This window comes from Rhinichthys klamathensis, unplaced genomic scaffold (assembly GCF_029890125.1).
Source record: "Rhinichthys klamathensis goyatoka isolate OS25496 unplaced genomic scaffold, OSU_Roscu_1.1 h1tg000093l_1, whole genome shotgun sequence".
NCBI classification, from domain to species: Eukaryota; Metazoa; Chordata; class Actinopteri; order Cypriniformes; family Leuciscidae; genus Rhinichthys; species Rhinichthys klamathensis.
Window position 1 is genome coordinate 669,085 of NW_026606632.1, and position 21,529 is coordinate 690,613.

At 43.2% G+C, this 21,529-nt stretch overlaps 1 protein-coding gene across 2 annotated transcripts in view; it reads right to left on the minus strand.

The window, feature by feature from the left end:
* Positions 1-21,529, minus strand: part of epha3 (eph receptor A3) — a 153,174-nt gene that overhangs the window by 5,472 nt on the left and 126,173 nt on the right. For both annotated transcript variants that reach the window (XM_056252218.1, XM_056252219.1), the window contains exons 14-16: positions 21,023-21,172; positions 19,116-19,309; positions 12,378-12,533 (exon numbers count right to left, since the gene is read on the minus strand). In XM_056252218.1, coding sequence (XP_056108193.1) covers positions 12,378-12,533; positions 19,116-19,309; positions 21,023-21,172 — 500 coding nt within the window. The remainder of the gene's footprint in view (positions 1-12,377; positions 12,534-19,115; positions 19,310-21,022; positions 21,173-21,529) is intronic.

The window sequence follows — 21,529 nt, forward strand, 5'->3', positions numbered from 1 at the left end:
GTTACACACAAGTTTTCTTTTCAACTGTTTACGTTCACTTGTGACATAACTATGTTTCACATGAATACTTGCCTATATGGGCATTTTAATATAATTTTGCGTGAATTCATCCGTTCAAGTGCAAGAAAACATGAAAGACAACATGTAACTTGCACATCCGATTTAGTTTTAATTCAAATGGCGCATGTGTGCTGAGTATGCAACTATACTGTGAACTATATTTGTTGAACTTTGAAGCGACTCTTAGTAAACTACTAGTTTAATACCAGTTTGTACGCACACCTTATAAAAACTATCAATAAAATTAGCAATCATTTCAATAGACAAATCATTTCCAAAGGGGGGTCACCAACGGACGTAGCTCAAATGCCTCTGGGCGCAATTGGATAGACTTAAAACCAATCAGAGCGATGAAGGAGATGACGTATGCAGAGCGACGTTCGTCTGTTATTGAACAACTTAGTTTGAATAAACGAGCAGACACTGATTAGCTACTTTCTCTACGTTTATTTAAAATTAACAGCAAGACAACTTGAAGTGAATTTGCTTTCCATTAAATAAATCACACACAGTAAACAAAACCTTAACAAAAAAAACTTTGCAATGAACTTTGCAATTTAGACGCACAAACTGGGTGCCGGTGCGGTGAGACGTAGTACATGCTCGGGCAGCCCATTCTCATCCCAAGGCGTCATCTAACTGACGCTTTTGACCATGCGTCAACATGCCGACGCACATGGTACCCCTTAAGCGTCAATATGAGACGCGCCTCCTAGTGGTCTAAACCTAACCCTACCCCAGACCTAAACCTACCCATAACCGAAGCGTCATCTAACTGACGCTAAAGGGTGCCATGTGCGTCGGATTTAGACGCATGGTCAAAAGCGTCAGTTAGATGACGCCCGAGGATGAGCGTCTCATATTGACGCTTAAGGGGTACCATGTGCGTCGGCATGTTGACGCATGGTCAAAAGTGTCAGTTAGATGACGCCTTGGGATGAGAATGTGTTGGCTCGGGCAGATTCGGCTTGAAGTCGTTCGGACGCGGCGCCGCGCGCGCTGTTACAAAAAAAGCCGTGCACACAGCCAAGCGAAATGGGGTCTTGCGGGTCTTGTGCACCGAACGCGTCATTTTGGCCGCGCGCACCTTCGCGCTCGTGCGGACGAATCGAGTATAAACAAGGCTTTACTCCGTGTCAGAGGCGCTCTGATCGGTAAGGGTGCACAGACCTCTCCCGAATCATCTCCAGCAGTAGCAGCCTCTGAAGCACCACTAACTCCGCCTCCGTTTCCCTCGTAAGCTGATATTAGTATTTAAACATTCTAAACATTTAAAAAAATATTTTTAATAACATGGTTTTGCCGGTTATAGAGTTCTAATGACGGTGTTTAACTATAACGTCACACCCCTAGTTCCATCGCTGTGCTGTCGTCATAGTGTAAAGCCCGCCCCAACGTTTCTGATTGGTGCCGCGATTTCGACGGATTAGAAATGGGCTTAAATGAGCTCTCTGCCAGATTAACTTGCAGAGCAAATCTAAATTTTCCGGAAGTTGTCTGGGTTTTCCCAGGCTACCCCTTTACTATTTACTCTAACCACCCAAAGGTGTTTTGTAACTAAACTTGATCATGCAAGAATATCAGATAGTACTGTGTGTAAAATATGGTGGAGTACTACCCAAAAGAAGCCAATGTGTGTGGAAAAAAGTATTTTATAGACCACTCTAAGGAGTAAACACAACTACAAGCAAAGTATATTTAGAATACTAAATTATACTTCACTTAAGTATATCTCGATCAAAAGATTAAGTACAAGTATAGACCAAATACAAGTATAGGCCAAACTTTGTGTACTTGTAAGTATAAGCCAAGTTTACTTAAGTATAGTTTTTTTTTAAGTAGGCTTCATCTCTCTGATAAGTATATAAAAAAGCAAACAGAAAGTATACTCAATAAAAAAAAAAAAAAAAAAAAGAACTAATAGCACACTTGTCCTTCAGTAGAACTTTGTTTTAAATGACAATTTACAACGTATTTACTACAATATGAAAAATGCGTTACCATTAACTACCATTTTTAAAAACAAAAACACAAGAAGGTATAAACATTGAATGCTGCCAGCCATATAAATTCATATTTGTCTAGTCTAATGTGACTTGAGCTAAATAAGGTAAAACTTTCAAAGATAGATTAAAAAAGCATAACGTTCTGTTCAATTCAACATAAAATTGCAATAAGAGGCCAAACATCTGGTAAACTAACTATGGCCTCATCAACAAGAAAACCCAGAGGCGCACAACCAAGGTAACGTAATAAGTGAATAAATTATCAATAATTATGTCTCTCTTGTGGTTCTTCGTGTTCCTGATAGACCCTTTACACTGCAATGTTTTTAGGGCTTATTTAAGTTTGAACGAATTTTTGAAGCAATTTTTTGGGGGATGAAAACGTTGATCTTTAAGACCACAGATTCGTCTAAAACTCTCAAATTGGTGCACTCCTCATTCATTCTGCTGAAAAGACTAATATAAATCCCTATGCCGGTGTAGAGTTGGTCTATGTTGACTTTTTGCTCATTTTTGTACTTGTTAGTGTTGATTTGTATAGTTAGTACTGATGGGTGGTGGTTAATGCTGGTGTGATTTTACTTTGTCGCTGGATTATGTTGTTGAATGCAGATTTGATGCTGATTGTTCATGCAGTCTAATACTAATTACACTTTATTTTGATAGTCCACTTTAGACATTCTACTAGCTAAAAGTAATTTTGGCTCATTAGAGTATTTAGTCATTTATGGAGAAAAAAACTCTCATTAGAGTATTAGTAGACTGTTAAGTTATAGGGTTAGGGTTTGTAGAATAAGTTTACATATATGTTTGCAAAGTTAGTCAGTAGAATGTCAGTTAGGGGACCGGGAAAATAAAGAGTTAGCAGATATTAAGCAGACAGTCTACAAAAAAGAGTTGCCTAATTTGGTGCAGCTTTTAGCCTGATTAGTAGTGGTTTATTCTGGTGTAGTTTAGCAGTTGTACTGGTTTGTGCTGGTTAGTGATGGTTGCTGATTATTAGCAAAACTTAGTGAAGCTGATTGATCTTGCACGGTCTCACTGATGAAGATGATTGGTGAAGGTTAGTGTAGTTGTGGTTAAACAGAATCCAAAACATATAATGGTGATCCTGGCCTTTTCAGCAGTTCAGACATTTAAATTAACATTTTACTTTACAATACACAAAAATTGTAAACACACACGATTCTGTGGTCAGACCAAAGAGTGGTGGTGTTCACTCACTTCAGAAGGCCAAACAAACTGCATGTTAAATAACCCAATCTGGGTCATGGATGAGGGCCGCTATTTGCATGTGATTATTTACGCTGACATCTGAACAAAATATAAAGACAAGCAAACAATTACAGACTGCTCGGTGTTTAGATGTTTAGTCCTGAGGGTACACCGTGCAGCACAGCACTGCCACTGTTCCGAGACCGGGTCTTTGATCATTTTGAAGTTATGAATGTCAAATTATTTACATTGTCAAATGCCTCGTCATTTGAATTGAAATGTGGTCTCAGGAGATGCTAACCAGGCCAGGCAAGGTTCCTATTCAACATCTACAAAGCATTTCCCATAAACGCAGATCCACATCGTGGAGCACAATAGGGTCTTTATTATTAGAACTTTGTTTTGACTCAGCTAAGATTGTCCAATACTGGGGTTTATAGGAGGATAGCACTTTTATTTTTGGCAAAAGGTGTTTTACTTTTCTTTTTTCTTCTTTTTTTTGTAGGATTCATTGGCATACAATAGAAGAAAACATTACAAAAGCACTGTCATTGAAGATTAATAACAAATGTTATGGCCACCATTAAAAGATAAAAGCTGGGCTTCATTTACTGATCTGTAAATAAATTTGGCATCATCTTCGACAACGGTTTTAGGCTATTTTACACTATAAATCTTAAATTATATCTCTTGTCTGTTGCCTTGGACTCAAAAATACAGAATGCATCGTAAAAACTTGGAGAATGAATATAAAAGAATGACTATAAACACTACCAGAAAATATAGAACACTACCAGTAAAAAGTTTCTGATTGGTAAGATTTTTAATGTTTTAGTCTCTTATGTACGGTGGCCGAGACAGCTCAACGCGCTGCAACTGAAGAAAACATATGCAAATAGAAAAAAACGCGTGCAAATAGAAAAAAACACATGCAAATAGAAAAAAACGCGTGCAAATAGAAAAAAACACCTGCAAATTAAAAAAAAAACATCTTGCATCAGTTTCACAACACATGTGTGCTCCAAATCCAGAAACGCGCTGCAAAAGTTCACAACACAACCAAATACATAAATGCGCTGCAAATAACACAGACCACAACGGAAATGTTTCCAGGGGAACCAAATAAGTGACGAACCCGGCTGGGACGTGCTAACTGCTCGTGAGCGTCTCTGTGCCCTACTTCCTTCGAAGGGCAGACGGCAGAGCCCCTTAAAGTGGGACTTTGGAGTGAGCAGGGCTCTAGTGTGCCATTATAGCCGTGTGGAACGCACTTGATGAAGGAGCAACTAAAGACAACGTAATTCCTCATTATTTTCACCTGGGATGTTCCCATGACAACAAAGCACGGCGTCCATCTGAAGAGCTGGTCTTACGACAGAAATATAATGCTGTTAACATAACGGTTGCAAATACATTTGTATTTTTACTTTTTTTTTTTAAATATGCGTTATATATCTGTGTGTCTCAACTTTAAAATTTTGGACCCTACATTACCTAACATTTCTTACGAAACTTTTCTTTATGAAAATGTAAACATAACATGAAACAATTTGTACAGTGTAACTGATGTATAGATAAATATCTTTCCTTCATGTTTTTCTTCTTTATCTTTTTTATTTATTTATTTTAGTTTCCAATTCATTATTCTTTTCTCATTTGTATTCTGATGACATTGAACATAATTATTGTTAATACATTTTGTACATTGTATACAAGTTGTATGTAAAAAAAAATTAATCTCTGTATGTTTTGCACAAATAAATAAATAAAGTAGAATTTTAAGCTGTAAGCACCAGCACGCATAGATTTATGGATATCTATGCCAGCACGTCCCAGCCGGGTTCGTCACTTATTTGGTTCCCCTGGAAACATTTCCGTTGTGGTCTGTTATTTGCAGCGCGTTTATGTATTTGTGTTGTGAGCTTTTGCAGCGCGTTTCTGTATTTGGTGGTGTTGTGAGTATTTGGAGCACACGTGTGTTGTGAAACTGATAAAGATGTTTTCTTAATTTGCGGGTGTTCCCTTTCGTTGTCACTCCGAGTTCCGTCGGATGACGACGAATGGGGGTTTCGCTTAGAAAGCCAATCGACTTCGAGTACTACAAAACGAGCCAATGGCAAGAAATGCCATGGGTCTGCGGAATTTGCATAGCGTAACTCCGCCTCACCTCGTGGGTATTTAAGGAGGACGCTGGCAGCAAATAGGCATGTTTTCGCTTCGGAGCCAAGGTGATCCTTCGCTCCACAAGCCATTCCTGTACTGTCAGTTCTGCAGACGAGCGAGATTCTCTGGTGTTGGTGTGACGGCGATCTCCGGCGAGGACGCGCTTCCTGCTTTTCTGTCCGTGATTCGACAGCGAGTGTGTTTCTCCCCGGGCGCTTCAACACAGTCAGAGTTTCTTTTTCTCACAAAAGAGCTTGCACGCGGCACGTCTTTTTAAAGATGCCTCGCCCGTGCACTTCTGGTTGCGGTAGACTCGTTGATGACTCTGATGGGCACGAGTGGTGCATAGTGTGTTTGGGCATTAATCACGCTAGAGCAGCACTCGTGGATGACTCATGTTCTCTCTGTGGGAACATGACCATCGCAGCATTACGATCAAGACTCGGTGATCTCGCAAGAGTGAGGGTCCCCTCATCCACACCCCGATCTACTGACTCTAGAAATAGAGCTAGTACTTCGGCTGGTGGCCAGGGTGATCTGAGGATGACGGTTTGGAACAAAGCGCCGACTATCAGTCCGTGCCCAGCCGCATCCTCTCCAGTGCTGCAACCCGTGAGTGTTCGGGGGATTCCGGCGGGATCATCTTCGGGTGTCCCGCGGGTTTCCTTTGACGCTCCAGAGGATGACGCGATGTCTATCGCAGCATCACAAGGTGGGTCTGAGTCTTCTGGAAGTGAAGACTCATCACAGCTGCCACCTTCGGGTGTGAATACAGTTGTGCTAGAGTCTGATCCAGAGATGACGGCCATGCTGTCTCGAGCCGCCGCGAGCATCGGGTTAGAGTGGAACCCTCCGCCCTGCCCCGAGCGCTCGCGGCTGGATGACTGGTATTTGGGTCAGGCTGCGGACCCCCGTCCGCGTCAGGCCCCGATACCTTTCTTCCCGGACGTGCATGATGAGATCTCGAAGTCCTGGAAGACTCCCATGTCTTCCCGTGACCGCTCGCTGATTTCATCCGCCTTTCCTCCCCTCGATGAGGCCGCTGCCCGTGGGTACACTGGGCTCCCCCCGGTTGAACGCTTTGTTGCGATGCAACTGTGTCCTCAGAGCGCTTCTTCTCGTGGTGAGCCTAAGCACCCATCCAAAGCCTGTATGTACTCGTCTGCGTTAGTGGCGAAGTCCTACAGAGCTGCGGGACAGGCAGCCGCCTCTTTGCATGCCATGGCCATTCTGCAGGTCTACCAGGCCCAGATGCTCAGGGACATGCACGAGGGCAGGACAGACCCGGGGCTCTTCAATGAGCTGCGCGCCGCCACCGACCTTGCTCTCCGAGCGACGAAGGTGACCGCACGCTCCCTGGGTTTGGTGATGTCCACAGCCGTGGTCCAGGAGAGACACCTCTGGCTTAATCTTGCTGATGTGGAGGATGCCGAGCGGTCCCGGCTGCTCGACACCCCCATATCGCAAGATGGCCTTTTCGGCGGTGCAGTCGAGGATTTTGCCCAACAGTTCTCGACTGCCCAGAAACAGACTGAGGCTATTAAGCACATTCTGCCCCGACGGCCCGCTGCTGCCTCCACTCAGCCGACCGGGCAGAATACTCAGTCTGTTTCCCGCCGAGGGCGCCCTCCTACGGCTCCCACCCCTCCCGCCCGGCCCAAGCAGCAGCCTTCACCCGGGCCCGGTCGCGGAGGAGGCCGTAGGAAGGCGCCCCAGCCCTCTCCAGTCCCGCCCCCCGCTAAATGCCGGGTCAAGCGGCGCTCCTGAGACGGGCTGCTCAGGGATGATGTACACTTCTCAGGAGGTGGTAGCAGGACCACTCCTTCCCCCGGTGGAGGGCCGGGGGAGAATCTTGAGAGAAGTGACACATTCATCCCTGAGCATACAGAGTTCTTGGACGACACGGTGCGCCGCCCCCGGGCCGTGCACCCCTCGTCCTCCTCTGTCCCAGAGCCGGATGACAGTGCGCGCCGTCCCCGGACCATGCCGCTCTCATCCCCCTCTGTCGCCAGACCCCTGGCAGAGCAGACCCCCGTGGAACGTTCGTCCTTCCCTGGTCTCCTCTGTCAGGGCGCGGTTCATGACTGCACCCCCACATCGGGCCGCTATGCCGTCCACGTCTGGGTCAGTCATACCGCCTCGCTGCCCCACCGACGGGAAGTCTGTGGTTCGCATGACCCCGCTGGTTCAGTCCTTGGGAGCCTGGCTAGAGCTTCCCAACCTGTCCCGCTGGGTCGCACGAACGATCAGGCTCGGCTACGCGATTCAGTTCGCGCGGTCTCCTCCCCGCTTCAGGGGAGTCCGCTCCACTTTGGTCGGTGGCAATGCCCCTATCATGAGAGCGGAGGTTGCTACCCTGCTGGCGAAGGGTGCGATCGAGACTGTCCCTCCAGCCGAAATGAAGACCGGCTTCTACAGCCCGTATTTCATTGTCCCGAAGAAAACCGGTGGGTTACGGCCAATCCTGGACCTGCGCGTTCTGAACCGCTCCCTTCACAGGCTGCCGTTCAAGATGCTCACCGCCAAACGCGTTTTCGAATGTGTGCGGCACCAGGATTGGTTTGCAGCGATCGACCTGAAGGACGCCTACTTTCATGTCTCCATTCTCCCTCGACACAGACCGTTCCAAAAAAAAAAAAAAAAAAAAAAAAAAGCGAGGCAGCCCTTGTTCCCCTCCGGGAACACGGGGTTCGCATTCTGAACTATCTCGACGACTGGCTGATTCTAGCTCACTCTCGAGATCAGCTTTGCGAACACAGGGACTTGGTACTCCGCCATGTAGCCCGTTTGGGCCTTCGGGTCAACTGGGAGAAGAGCAAACTTTGCCCCGCGCAGAGGATCTCTTTTCTCGGTATGGAGATCGACTCGGTCGCCATGTCCGCGCAGCTTACGAGCGAGCGCGCGCAGTCACTGCTGACTTGCCTGAGACAGTTCGAGGGCAAGAGTGCGGTTCCACTGAAACTTTTTCAGAGGCTCCTGGGGCATATGGCATCTGCAGCCGCGGCAACGCCGCTCGGATTGCTTCATATGAGACCGCTTCAGCTTTGGCTTCGCGACCGAGTCCCGAGGTGGGCATGGCAACACGGCACGCTCCGAGTACCAGTTACTCCGACCTGCCGTCAGACCTTCACCCCGTGGGGGAACCTCAGCTTTCTACGGGCAGGAGTGCCTCTGGAACGAGCTTCCCGGCATGTTGTTGTAACGACAGATGCCTCCACCACGGGCTGGGGTGCCATGTGCAATGGACGTGCTGCCGCGGGCTCCTGGACAGGACCCCACCGCTTATGGCACATCAATTGCCTCGAGTTGCTGGCTGTACAGCTCGCCCTGCGCCGCTTCCGAGCCGTGCTCTCGGGCCAGCATGTACTAGTCCGATCAGACAATACCGCGACTGTAGCGTACATCAACCGTCAAGGTGGTCTGCGCTCTCGCCGTATGTCGCAACTCGCCCGCCACCTCCTATTTTGGAGTCAGAAGCATCTGAGGTCGCTTCGTGCCATCTATATTCCAGGAGCTCTGAACTGTGCAGCCGACGAGCTCTCACGGTTTCAGCCCCTCCCGGGAGATTGGCGACTCCATCCCCAGTCGGTTCAGCTGATTTGGGACCAGTTCGGGGACGCACAGATAGATCTGTTTGCCTCTCACGACTCGACCCATTGCGCCCAGTATTATTCCCTGACCGAGGGCACACTCGGCACGGATGCTCTGGCGCACAGCTGGCCGCGGGGCCGCAAATATGCGTTTCCCCCAGTGAGCCTTCTTGCGCAACTCCTGCGCAAGGTCAGGGAGGACGAGGAGCAGGTCACTCTGGTCGCGCCGTACTGGCCCACCCGGACCTGGTTCTCCGAACTTGTACTCCTCGCGACAGCACCTCCTTGGCCGATTCCTCTGAGGAAGGACCTCCTTTCTCAGGGACGGGGCACCCTATGGCACCCTCGTCCCGATCTGTGGAACCTCCACGTGTGGCTCCTGGACGGGACGAGGCAGGTTTGAGTACCCTGCCACCAGCGGTGGCGGCTACCATCACTTCCGCTAGAGCGTCGTCCACGAGACACCTCTATGCGTTGAAGTGGAACCTCTTCGTCAGCTGGTGCTCTTCTCGCCGAGAAGAGCCCCGGAGATGTTCGATCAACGTCGTGCTTTCCTTCCTTCAAGAGGGGTTGGAGCGAAGGCTGTCTCCCTCCACCCTCAAGGTCTATGTCGCCGCTATTGCCGCACAGCATGATCTTATAGAAGGTAAGTCGGTGGGGAAGCATGACCTGATCGTCAGGTTCCTGAGAGGAGCGAGGAGACTGAATCCTCCTCGCCCTCCTCTCGTACCCTCTTGGGACCTCGCAGTGGTCTTAACCGCCCTGCGTAGTGCTCCCTTTGAGCTTTTACAGTCAGTCGAGCTTAACTTCCTGTCAATGAAGACGGCGCTTCTGACTGCATTGGCCTCCATCAAGAGGGTAGGGGACCTGCACGCATTCTCCGTTGACGAAGCGTGCCTGGAATTCGGGCCGGCGTACTCTCACGTGATCCTGAGACCCCGGCCTGGATATGTGCCCAAGGTTCCTACCACTCCCTTCCGGGACCAGGTGGTGAACCTGCAAGCGCTGCCCCGGGAGGAGGCAGACCCAGCCTTGGCACTACTCTGTCCAGTACGTGCGCTCCGCATCTACGTAGACAGGACGCAGTGTTTCAGGACCTCAGACCAGCTCTTTGTCTGTTATGGTGGGAAGCTGAAGGGAAAGGCTCTCTCCAAGCAAAGGTTGTCTCACTGGATAGTGGACGCCATTGCTTTGGCATACCAGCAGCAAGGGCGACCGTGCCCCCTTGGTGTGACTGCCCACTCCACCCGGAGTGTGGCATCCTCTTGGGCTCTAGCGCATGGCGCCTCGCTAACAGACATCTGCAGAGCTGCAGGCTGGGCGACACCTAACACATTCGCCAGATTCTACAATCTCCGAGTGGAGCCTGTGTCCTCTCATGTACTCGCTTCAACCAGCTAGTACCGGACCCGCTCAGGTGTCTTCGCTTGCTCGCCATTCCACTCTACGGACTGGATACGTGCGATATTCTCCTCAGGTGAGCTTCTCCGAAAGCCCTGAGTTCCTCCAGCACTCCTGACGTCGGCGCCAGTGTCTCTTGCCTGCGCGTCGGCTAGGTGCCTCCCGTGTGCATGGTACCTCCCGGAGCTACCCCCACATGTGTATTCCCACTGTAAGCCTCTCTGAGCATGTGTCTTTCCCTTGGCAAGCCACCTTGCCACCCCTGGGGTTGAAATATTCCACCTGCGGCTGGATACCCCAGTGATTCCCCATATGCATCCCTCGGGTCATATGTGTATTTCTAAGTCCCCCCCTCTGGGTTGGCAGTAATTGCATACTTCCCTAAGACCTGGGATATGCTCCCCAGTGTACCTTGGTATTCCTGTGTTAAATAGGAGTCCTTCGTCCGTGCTAGGCTCACGACAGGGATCTCAGATTTACGCAGGGCACTGGAAGACAGCTGGGAAGGTGGCGTGATTAGACTGGTATCCCCATTCGTCGTCATCCGACGGAACTCGGAGTGACAACGAAAGGGAACGTCTCGGTTACGGATGTAACCCTCGTTCCCTGAGTAGGGAACGGAGACGTTCCGTCTGTCTGCCACTTCCGCTGTACCGCGGGGATCGCCTGAGCTCAGTCTTGGCTCCTCAGCGAAGAAAACATGCCTATTTGCTGCCAGCGTCCTCCTTAAATACCCACGAGGTGAGGCGGAGTTACGCTATGCAAATTCCGCAGACCCATGGCATTTCTTGCCATTGGCTCGTTTTGTAGTACTCGAAGTCGATTGGCTTTCTAAGCGAAACCCCCATTCGTCGTCATCCGACGGAACGTCTCCGTTCCCTACTCAGGGAACGAGGGTTACATCCGTAACCGAGACGTTTTTTTTATTTGCATGTGTTTTTTTCTATTTGCACACGTTTTTTTCTATTTGCATGGGTTTTTTTCTATTTGCACACGTTTTTTTCTATTTGCACACGTTTTTTTCTATTTGCATGCGTTTTTTTCTATTTGCACACGTTTTTTTTATTTGCATGTGTTTTTTTCTATTTGCACACGTTTTTTTTATTTGCATGTGTTTTTTTCTATTTGCACACGTTTTTTTCTATTTGCACACGTTTTTTTCTATTTGCATGCGTTTTTTTCTATTTGTATGTGTTTTCTTCTGTTGCAGCGTGTTGAGCTCTCTCGGCCACCGTACTTATGCTCAAGTAAAAGCAGTAATATTGTGAAATATGTCATTACAATTAAACAAAATATATTTAAATATATTTTAAATTGTAATCTATTCCAGTGATGGAAAAGCTGTCACACGATCCTTTAAAAATTATTCTAATATTCTGATTTGGTGTTCAAGAAACATTTCTTATTATTGTCAAAGTCAATTTTGAAAAGTTATTGCCACTTAATACTTTTGTGGAAACCTTGATACACTACCATTCACAAGTTTGGGGTAAGTTTCGACATTGATAATAATAATAACTATTAATAATTGAGTACCAATAATAATTAAAAACAATTAAGCACCAAATCAGCATATTAGAATGATTTCTAAAGGATCATGTAACACTGAAGAATGGAACTTTGCAATCACAATTACATTTTATATGTAAATTTGAAAATATATTCAAATTAAAAGCAGTTGTTTTAAATGGTAATGATATTTCACAATATTACAGTTTATAATAGTTTCTATTATAACTGTAAAGCTGCTTTGAAACAATCCATACGGTTAAAAGCGCTTTATAAATGAAGGTGACTTGACTTTTTACTTTATTTATAATCAAATAAATGCAGCCTTATTGAGCATAACTTCAGACTTCTTTCAAAAATCTTAATCAGTCCAAACTTTTGACTGGCAGCGCAGATTTTAGTTTTATAATACAAAAACCTGAAAGGCTCTTACTCTGCTGAGGTTTTGGCCAGTGTATCACAGGAGCTGTAGCTGACACCAGTGAACGCATCTTTACAGGGCAACGTCCTTGCACTCTCCAGCCAATCACCCATCGTGTGAAAGGAAGTGATGTCAGTGCTGGTCCTGTCCAGAAGCAGATTTACCGGTCTGGGAAGAGATGAAAAACATAGAGCAAGTACTGTTAGTTGTATTGTAAATATTGAAGATTAATCGTGTAATTTCTGCACCAGTGGCATCAATAAATGGTACTGGAAAGTATTTGGCTGAGCAGCCCAAAAGAAATGACAAACTTCACCCTCATGAAGCGCAAGTAACATTCATTTGCAGAGCTGATGCACAACAGCTTTTTATGAGAACACACCCCATGACTGTTCCTCTAACTTGCTGACTCAGAAAAAAATACAACACTGAAGTTGTGGTCGTCTGCAATTCCCATCACGTTTGACAAATGTCATTTATGGAGAAAACAAGCTTATAAAAGTGCAAGCCGAGGGTAAACACAAAGGCCTTCAAATCCGATATGCAAGCTTTGCCTTCAAGGTCTCCATAAGGAAATACCTGCAGAGAAGCGGGACTGATTCTCTCCATCTGTGTTATGGCAAGCATTCCCCAGGAAGAAACCAATACATTTAGGAATGTTTATTCGAATACACAGACATCTCTGTTTCTGAAGACTTCCCATTGTTCGCATACCAATGATTGTTTCCATTGTTTATTGGGTAAAATGCTAACTCATTAACCAAAACCTTTATAAACCTACACGAAAATATGTATTATTGCAGTATAATTAGCTTCTCAAACAAACACAATACTTTTAACGTGTTATTAGCATGTACGGTATGCTAATTTTCTTATATGTAATCCTTTTATGGGCAAATACTGTGTGGACATTTTATAATGTAACCAGACAACATTATGAAAACAATTCCAGATAACATTTTGAAAGTGAAGGAAAAATGTTTAAATAAATCATTTAACATATGGTAATAAAAAAAAAAAAAACTGAATTGAATTAAATAAAAAATGCTCGTCTTTGTTGATTCAGGTGAAACTCTCAAAATGTATGTGATGTCAAAGCATCTGAAATCCACAATTCAAGGCCAAGAGCACCTGATCAGAACCAGGGGAACAGACGGAAAGGAGACCACAATCCCTGTGGGAACTGCTGTTTATAGTCATGCAAATAAACAAATTAGAATACCAGGAAGTCCACTCAGATCCACATGTTCCCAGTGTTCCATTACTGTGTGATGAAAATAAAAGAATAATGTACGCTGAGTTGACTGGAAAAGAATGCTGAATGGATCCAAGTAACTTGGCAAAGGGGATCAGTAAGTGCTGACACAGCTCATTGAATCGAGCTGTCTGCAAGACTGCACTGATGTGCACAGGATCTTTAGAAACCATTTCCTAATGTCGGGAAAGAGTGGATAAAGTTTATTTTTAACAATGTCTGATGATTTTAGTCTGACCGTCACAGTTTGAGAAGTACATATATGTGCTGATTGTTTTATGAACCTGTGATGGAACTTTATAAAAAGGCTGTTATTTAAGGATGGGACGGCAAAGATTACTTTGGACTCAACATCAAACACAACAGTACTGTATCTAATTTCAGATGCAAAGGGTTTTTTTACATTTAGTCTTAGGCTGCATTAACACTGCAGGTTTTGATGCCCAAATAAGATTTGTTGACTATATCTGATTTGTTTTTTTTTTGATAGCCAGCTTACATCTTTTTAAAGTGACCCATATCCAATATCTGCATTTATACTATAATCTTGGCGAAACAACCCAAGGAAGACATACTGACCCGGAAAAGCTTAAGGCTGAAAAGGAAGTAAAAACGGTGCGATTTGCTATGGACACAGACAAAATGATAATACAAGCTTTTGTTCTCCAAAACCATCTTTAAAGGTCAGGAAAACATTGGTCTCTTAATGCGGAGAAAAAAGAGGAGAGCCTAGTTGGAGCCTGGGCATTGAAAAGAGTCATGTGATCACGGTTGGTGTCCAACCTGATGTCATTCACCACCGTCGCTTTTTCAATGACGTATGAGGAGAATATCCGATCTGTCTGCTTTAATGGCTGATGCAAATGCACTTATTCAATTCATATCAGATTTATTTCCACATATCAATGAGGCCTGAAACTGATCTGAGAATATCGGAATACATGTGCTTTTTTTCTGCTTACACATACGTGGGTCAAATTCGATCTGTGCACATGGGAGGAAAAAATCGGAATTTGTTCACTTGAACCATGTAATGTAAATGCAGCCTCTAAGGTACAGCAGCTGCCCCCCAAAAAAAGGTTACACTTTATTTTGACTGTCCAGTTTAGATATTCTACTAACTATAAGTAACTTTGCAACTACATGTCAACTAACTCTCATTCGAGTAGCAGTTAGTAGAATAAGACTAGTTGCAATGTTTCTTATAGTGAGTAGAATGTCTCTCGGTGGAGCATTAAAATAAAGTGTTAGCAGATATTAAGCAGACAGTCTACTAATACTCTAATGACTGCTAGTTGATTGGTAGTAGCAAAGCTACTTATAGTTAGTATAACGTCTAAAATAAACAAAAAACAGAAAAACAGTCAGTTTAAAACTAAGGGTCAGAGAAAACAAAATTATGATCTAAATTATGGCACAAGTCTTAATTTAAAAAAACAAAGTAAATAAAAAAGTATTGCATAATCCCTTTAATTAAAAGGGTTCTATCTCATTTCTAAAAATATATGACCAGAACCCTCATAGCTGACTGGAAATTATTAAAGCCAATTATGTACTGTACATACCGTGTGGGAAAAGTTGTATTATTGAAATACTGCAGCTATGTATTGTGTTTCACATTTATAGCATACATTTGTGCTTGTGTGGTGTCACCCACACAAATTGCAGAACCTAATACGTACGGTACCAGTGTGAAAACTATTGTTTTCTTTCATTAAAAAGGTACTGACACATTCACTAATATGTTAACTGCAGAAACGTTATATTAAATACAATTGATATGTTAAAGGATGGACAGGGCTACTTAAATTATATGTACGTGTACAGCATTAAAGGATTAGTTCACTTCAGAATTAAAATTTCCTGCTAATTTACTCACTCCCACGTCATCCATTTTGTCCAATGGTGTGAGGAGTCGCACCTTCAATTGAACATCTCCAAAACGAAGGATATGTACATTGATTTTGGAAAAACTCCAGGATATGAGGCTATAACTATAAATGTCAACTAGTGGATCAAGTACAATCCTATAGATACCTAGGGACAATTATTGACTCTAAATTAAATCTTCAGGAGAATTGTGAGGCTGTCTGTAAAAAAAGGACAACATCGTCTATACTGTTTGAGAAAATTGTACCATTTTAATATAGACAAGACTATGATGACATTATTTTATCATGCTTTTATTGAAACCATCATATCTTTCTCCCTATAGTGGCATGGTTTGGTTGTGTCTCAGTCAAGCACAAGAATCGCCTAAAACAAATTGTAAAATGGTCAAATAAGCTGACTGGGGAGCCCCAGCTACACCCCGCATCCCTGTATGCTAAACAATTACAGCGGCTAGCTATGGCTATCAAAAAAGTTACAGAACCACAAGATTTAAAAACAGTTTTGTACCAGCGGCAATCAAACAAACGGTAAAATTATTGGCACAAAACGCATAAGCAATCTGGTCATGTACTGTTTTCTGTTCCTCCTTTTTTTTGTTACTACCTGTTTTTATATGTTTTAATGTTTTGTATGTTGCATGCTATGTTGTGGTCAACAACGTTTTAAGGATGTCCTGCCTCTCAGACTGTAAAACTAGTTTACCTTTGGGTACCAATAAAGTAACCTATCCAAGATATTCATGTCTTTCTTTCTTCAGTCGAAAAAAAAGAAAACATTCCAGGTTTTTTCTCCATATACCGGACTTCAATGGGAACCAACGGGTTATAATAATAATAGGAATAAGGGTCTTATCTAGAAAAACGATCGGTCATTTTCTAATTTTTTTTTAAATGTATATACTTTTTAACCACAAATGCTCGTCTTGCACGTCCACGACTTCATGCATTACGTAATCACGTTGAAAAGGTCAGGCGGTAACCCGTAAAATGTAGGTTAGGGCGAAAAACTCATTTTCTCCTCCAACTTCAAAATCGCCCGACATCGTTGTTTTAACTTTTTTGAAAAAAAATTTGTAAAGGGTGTTTGACTTAGTCTTTGGACGTTCACTTTGTAAACACTAGGTCTGTACTTCCGCCTACGTCTCGCGTGACCTTTCAACGTGATGACGCAATGTGTGGCACATCGCAGAGCTAGCGCAAGATGAGCATGGTTAAAAATGATACACATTTTTATTTATTTTAGAAAATGACCGATCATTTCGCTATATAAAACCCTCATTCCTTAAACCTTAATTTCTTTTTGACTGAAGAAAGAAAGACTTAATTAATATTAATAATTTGGATGACGTGGGGGTGAGTAAATTATCAGAAAAATGTTAATTCTGAAGTGAGCTAATCCTTTAGTATGATAAATTATTTGTACATCTTATTCATAATGGCCAACATGGTGGAAGAAAGTAAAGATTTGACAATATAATCTAGAGAAAAAAATGATTTAAATCTCTGAAGGACCATACTGATAACCAAGAGATGTCCAGTCCTCTGTTGTTTGTTTGTGATGTGTAGCTACATTCTCACTTAAACTCACAAGGTGAAAAAGAAAGAAGCAGTTGACGAGGAGAAAAGTCTTTGTTGTTGGGTATAGAAGTGATAGCTTAAACTCTGGCATAAACACACTGCATTTGGACGCATCAGCTGCTGGCGTCAGAGATCTGAGCCGTCACTCGACAGGAGCACAACAGGCCATAGGGTGAGGAAAAAGAGAGGTAAACACTCGGCCTCTTTTCTTTTGCTTTCCTCTCTCCCCTCTGGTGTAGTGACCTCTAAATAACCGAGGATGCTTAGTATCATGTTTTTAAAGTTCTCTGGGGATAGGAAAGGGGGGAGGATGTTCCTCACAGAGAAACATCTGGGTAGCTTCGTCACGGACAAAAATGCATCTCTTGCTGTGAGTGTGAGGAGGCTCTGAGATTGTGCACCTACTCTTGTCCTAAGAGTGCCAACATTTTACATCCGAGCATCTGCACGCCATCTTTCCAGCTTAAAGTGGTCTGGCCTTAATGTCTAAGGTCCATCCATGAGAATAGCAGGAGTGCCGCCCCATTAGCATGCAGGGCATGTAGATAAATGAGGTGCAAGGGCTTGGACGCAGCTGTGGCTTCAGACCGGCGGCAGAGGAACCTCAGAGTGTGTCTCGCTCAGAGAGTCATAAATCACCTGGGCCCAATGCTGGTCCCCCAAACGGCCATGTTAAAAGCCAATCAGGAAAATTACATGCAAACTCCCTGGGACCCATTTTCACTTTCTTAAGAAACCATTAGTCACTGTTACATACTTCATAATAATAAAGCTCCTGGTTATAGCACTTACGTCCACACTCGTGCCGGACGAACCCTCTGGTCAATGGAGTCTTATTGCAATAAAGAGAGGAAAACAAGAGTCTTCGACCTTTTTTAGGCTAAAGACTCTTCAGTGAATAGATATTTAAAATGGTAAAATGGATAAATAAAATGGATATATAAAACTTTAAGTTTGGCCTATAAATACACAGATTTAATATAGTATAATATTATATACTATACTTTTTATAACAATAAAAAAAAATCTAAATCTAAAAAAAAATGTCTTGTAAAATATATGTGTGTGTGTGTGTATTTTTAGATTACCATTTTTTACATTTGGATTTAAAATCAATATTTAAAAACGAATTATTTGATAACACTGTTCAAAGTAATCTTTAGCAAATCTCTAAATATTTTCATTTAACAAACTATACATTATGATGTTGTGATGCCTAGCTTTTAAAACTATTAGTGTTAGCTTTTATTATTTTATTTTACATTTGTTTATACAAAGTAGCATAGAATTTTAAAACAGTTACAGGCCATGAAACATTAAAATAAATTAGGCAGCTTATTACGATCAATAAGAATTTAAATATCAGTGCAATATTTTAATTTCAATTCTGGACTTTGTGAAGGATAATCAAGTTCTTCCAAACCAGAAAGTGTCAAACCATTACAAAATAGATCTCACCAGGGGTATTGTCATGCTGGAAGAGAAAAAAATAATCTTTCCCAAAACTATTATCACAAAGACAAATCTAGAATGTCATGTGCAACCAATCAGGGGCTCTTGCCAAACCCATTACCCAGAAGTCTACTGTGTATACTTTTGGCTATGTTGTGTATAATACTTTAAATAACATTAGTACTGCATTCTGGATACTGGAGAAACAGGATGTCAGCAAATGTTTATCACAAACACTGCCTGTCTGAGGACTGTTTCTGCAAACTGGCTCCATAAATAAACTGATTTTGTCTAGAAAAATAATCTGTAGAAAATATTGAGGTCTTATGTACATCTTAATCATAACTGTAAGTGACCAGCTGTAGGAGTGTGTGATTATTCTAGACCTGAGGGGAAGACACAAATTAGAGTTCAGGAGGAAGAGAGAAACATTTCCTCTCATTCGGGATCATGAGAAGTTGATCTGAGCGTGACATAAAGCAGAAGAAAGAGAAGAAGGCAATTTGGGATCAGAACAAGCATCTAGAACTCGGTCTAAAAGCAGTCCTCTTGGGTACGAGAACAGCGACGTACCTGGACGCAGTGCTGGCCGTGATTTTAAGACTGCTGGGGTTGCGGATGAGCTTATCCAGGATGCTGACGATCTGCTCAAATTTGGGCCGGTTGTTTCGGTCCTTCTGCCAGCAGTCCAGCATCAGCTGGTAAAGGGTAGCAGGGCATTCCATGGGTGGGGGAAGACGATAGCCCTCATCCACCGCTTTTATCACCTGAGGCACACACGCAAATATCGTCAAGCTGAAGTTCTGCCATTCTGTCTAAAGGTGTGGTCACATTAGCAAAATGTTGGTGAAATTGTGTCAACTTTGAGATTCCTTGAGATTTGTCTATTGTCAATAGTATATCAATGTATGATATACTATTGCTCACACAGAAGTTACTTTTGGTTGGTCAAAGCGACAAACTCATCTGACCCCATTGCAAAATCTCCATGGGGAAATATTTTGCCCTCATGCGAAATTCCTGTTTTCATGAATTCCCATTAAAAATGACCGGATTTCACCCATGAAAATTTGCCGTACATTGGTAAATGTAACCGTACCTTGACATCTCCTCACTCCTATCACAAGATTGGAAAAACACATACAGTGGGTGAGTAAATGATGTCAGAATTTCCATTTTTGGGGGAACTATTTCCTTCAAAAGATGAGGTACTGTAATTTGCTGAACTATTTTCTTCAATTTCCTGTCTTTTGAGCGCCTAAGTCAGGACATATTTCTTCCTCTTCCCCGACTGTCACAATCCAGTACGATAAAACAAAAACAAAGCATATCCGTCCATGCAACAACACAAAATCAGCTGCCCCAGAACTGTGACTCCCTTTTGCTTTTCATCACTTGATCATCGGAACTGCCACAATCCAGTTCAAATAAACTCTCAGGGTCTTATTTGCTCAGGGTGAAGTTACTGAACTGCAGCAATTAGGCCACTGCGCAGGGTCAGTGCTAAAGAACTAATAACATTATCAACACAACAAGATTTCATAACAAACCACTACACATTAACCACAATTCCACACATGGCTCTTGTTCTTAACTTTCTGTAAAACCTATAGCATTTCTCTCTGCCTGTGAATCAAAAAGCACATTTTCACCATTGGCTGCTTAATGTGTGTTTGGTTTTATGTCCTTGTGAAGTTGAGTTTTCCTTCTATTTTCTTTACTTAATAAGAGCAGTTTAGAACAGCATGAATAGTCTAGCCATGCTGTTCAACAGCAAAAGTAGCTTGGTTGCTGGTTGATCTAGGATAATATTGCTGGTTTAATTATATTTTTCACCCAGTAAGGAAAATTCTGTCATTATTTACTCACCCCCAACTCAGTAATTTCAAACTCTTAGTGGCTGGTCACAAAGAGCACGTTTTTTTTTTTGCAGTCTTCTTCACTGTTTTTCTGTAAACATTCCCTAAATCAGGGGTTCCCAAGGTTTTTTTTTTTTTTTGTTTTTTTTTTTGTCAGCCGCACTTCTTAGATGTAAAATCATTGGGCCAATGGCCAGGGGTTTTTGGCACACCGAATACCTTGGTTCAAAGCGGGCCAACTAGGGCTTGAGGAGTGGTCATGAACAAAGGCGGGGTTTACCTGAAAAGGCCCATACATTTATATGATTTATACCACTTTTATGATTTATTTCCACACAAAATCTGTTACTCCATTTTAATGTTCAATAAAAACATATATTCTTTCTGCAATCATACACTATGGGAGTAGTGAAAAGCAAATTTTTCTTAGGGTGTGCCTTTTGCCCCGTTGTACCCGAGTACCCCTTAAGTTAATATTTCCATGTTCTGTGTGAATGGCCTCTTATTCTGTAATTTTTTTGTAAGACTCTTTAAATCAAATCAAACATTGAACATATGCCACACTGATCTACTTTGGCATGAAAGACATTGGATTGCTTTGCTGACAGCTGCTCTACTCACGTCCTGATTGGACATCTCCCAATAAGGTCTTTCTCCGTAAGACATGACCTCCCATAGGACAATCCCATAGCTCCATACGTCACTGGCCGAGGTAAACTTACGATAGGCGATGGCCTCTGGTGCGGTCCATCGGATTGGAATCTTGCCACCCTATAAACAGACAAAATCCATCTGTCAAGGAAACATATTGCCACCTGTGACAATATCCAAACACATATTTTGGAATAACAAGCATGTACCCTAACTTTCATATGCCAAATCATGTAATCTGTATGCATCTGTGTTAAAAACAGCCCATATGTAAAGTGTCAGAGCTGGTAGAAAGGGGATTTTTGAGAGTTCCATGCATCTAATGAATGAGCATTTGAAATAAGCTCTGAGGTACTATTAAGATTTGATCGTGTTTGAAATGGGATTGACTATACAACATGCGTAGTGGTTCAAAGTATACTCCATTTGAAAAAGCTACATGAACGCAGGATGTATGATGCATGTATACATGTATGA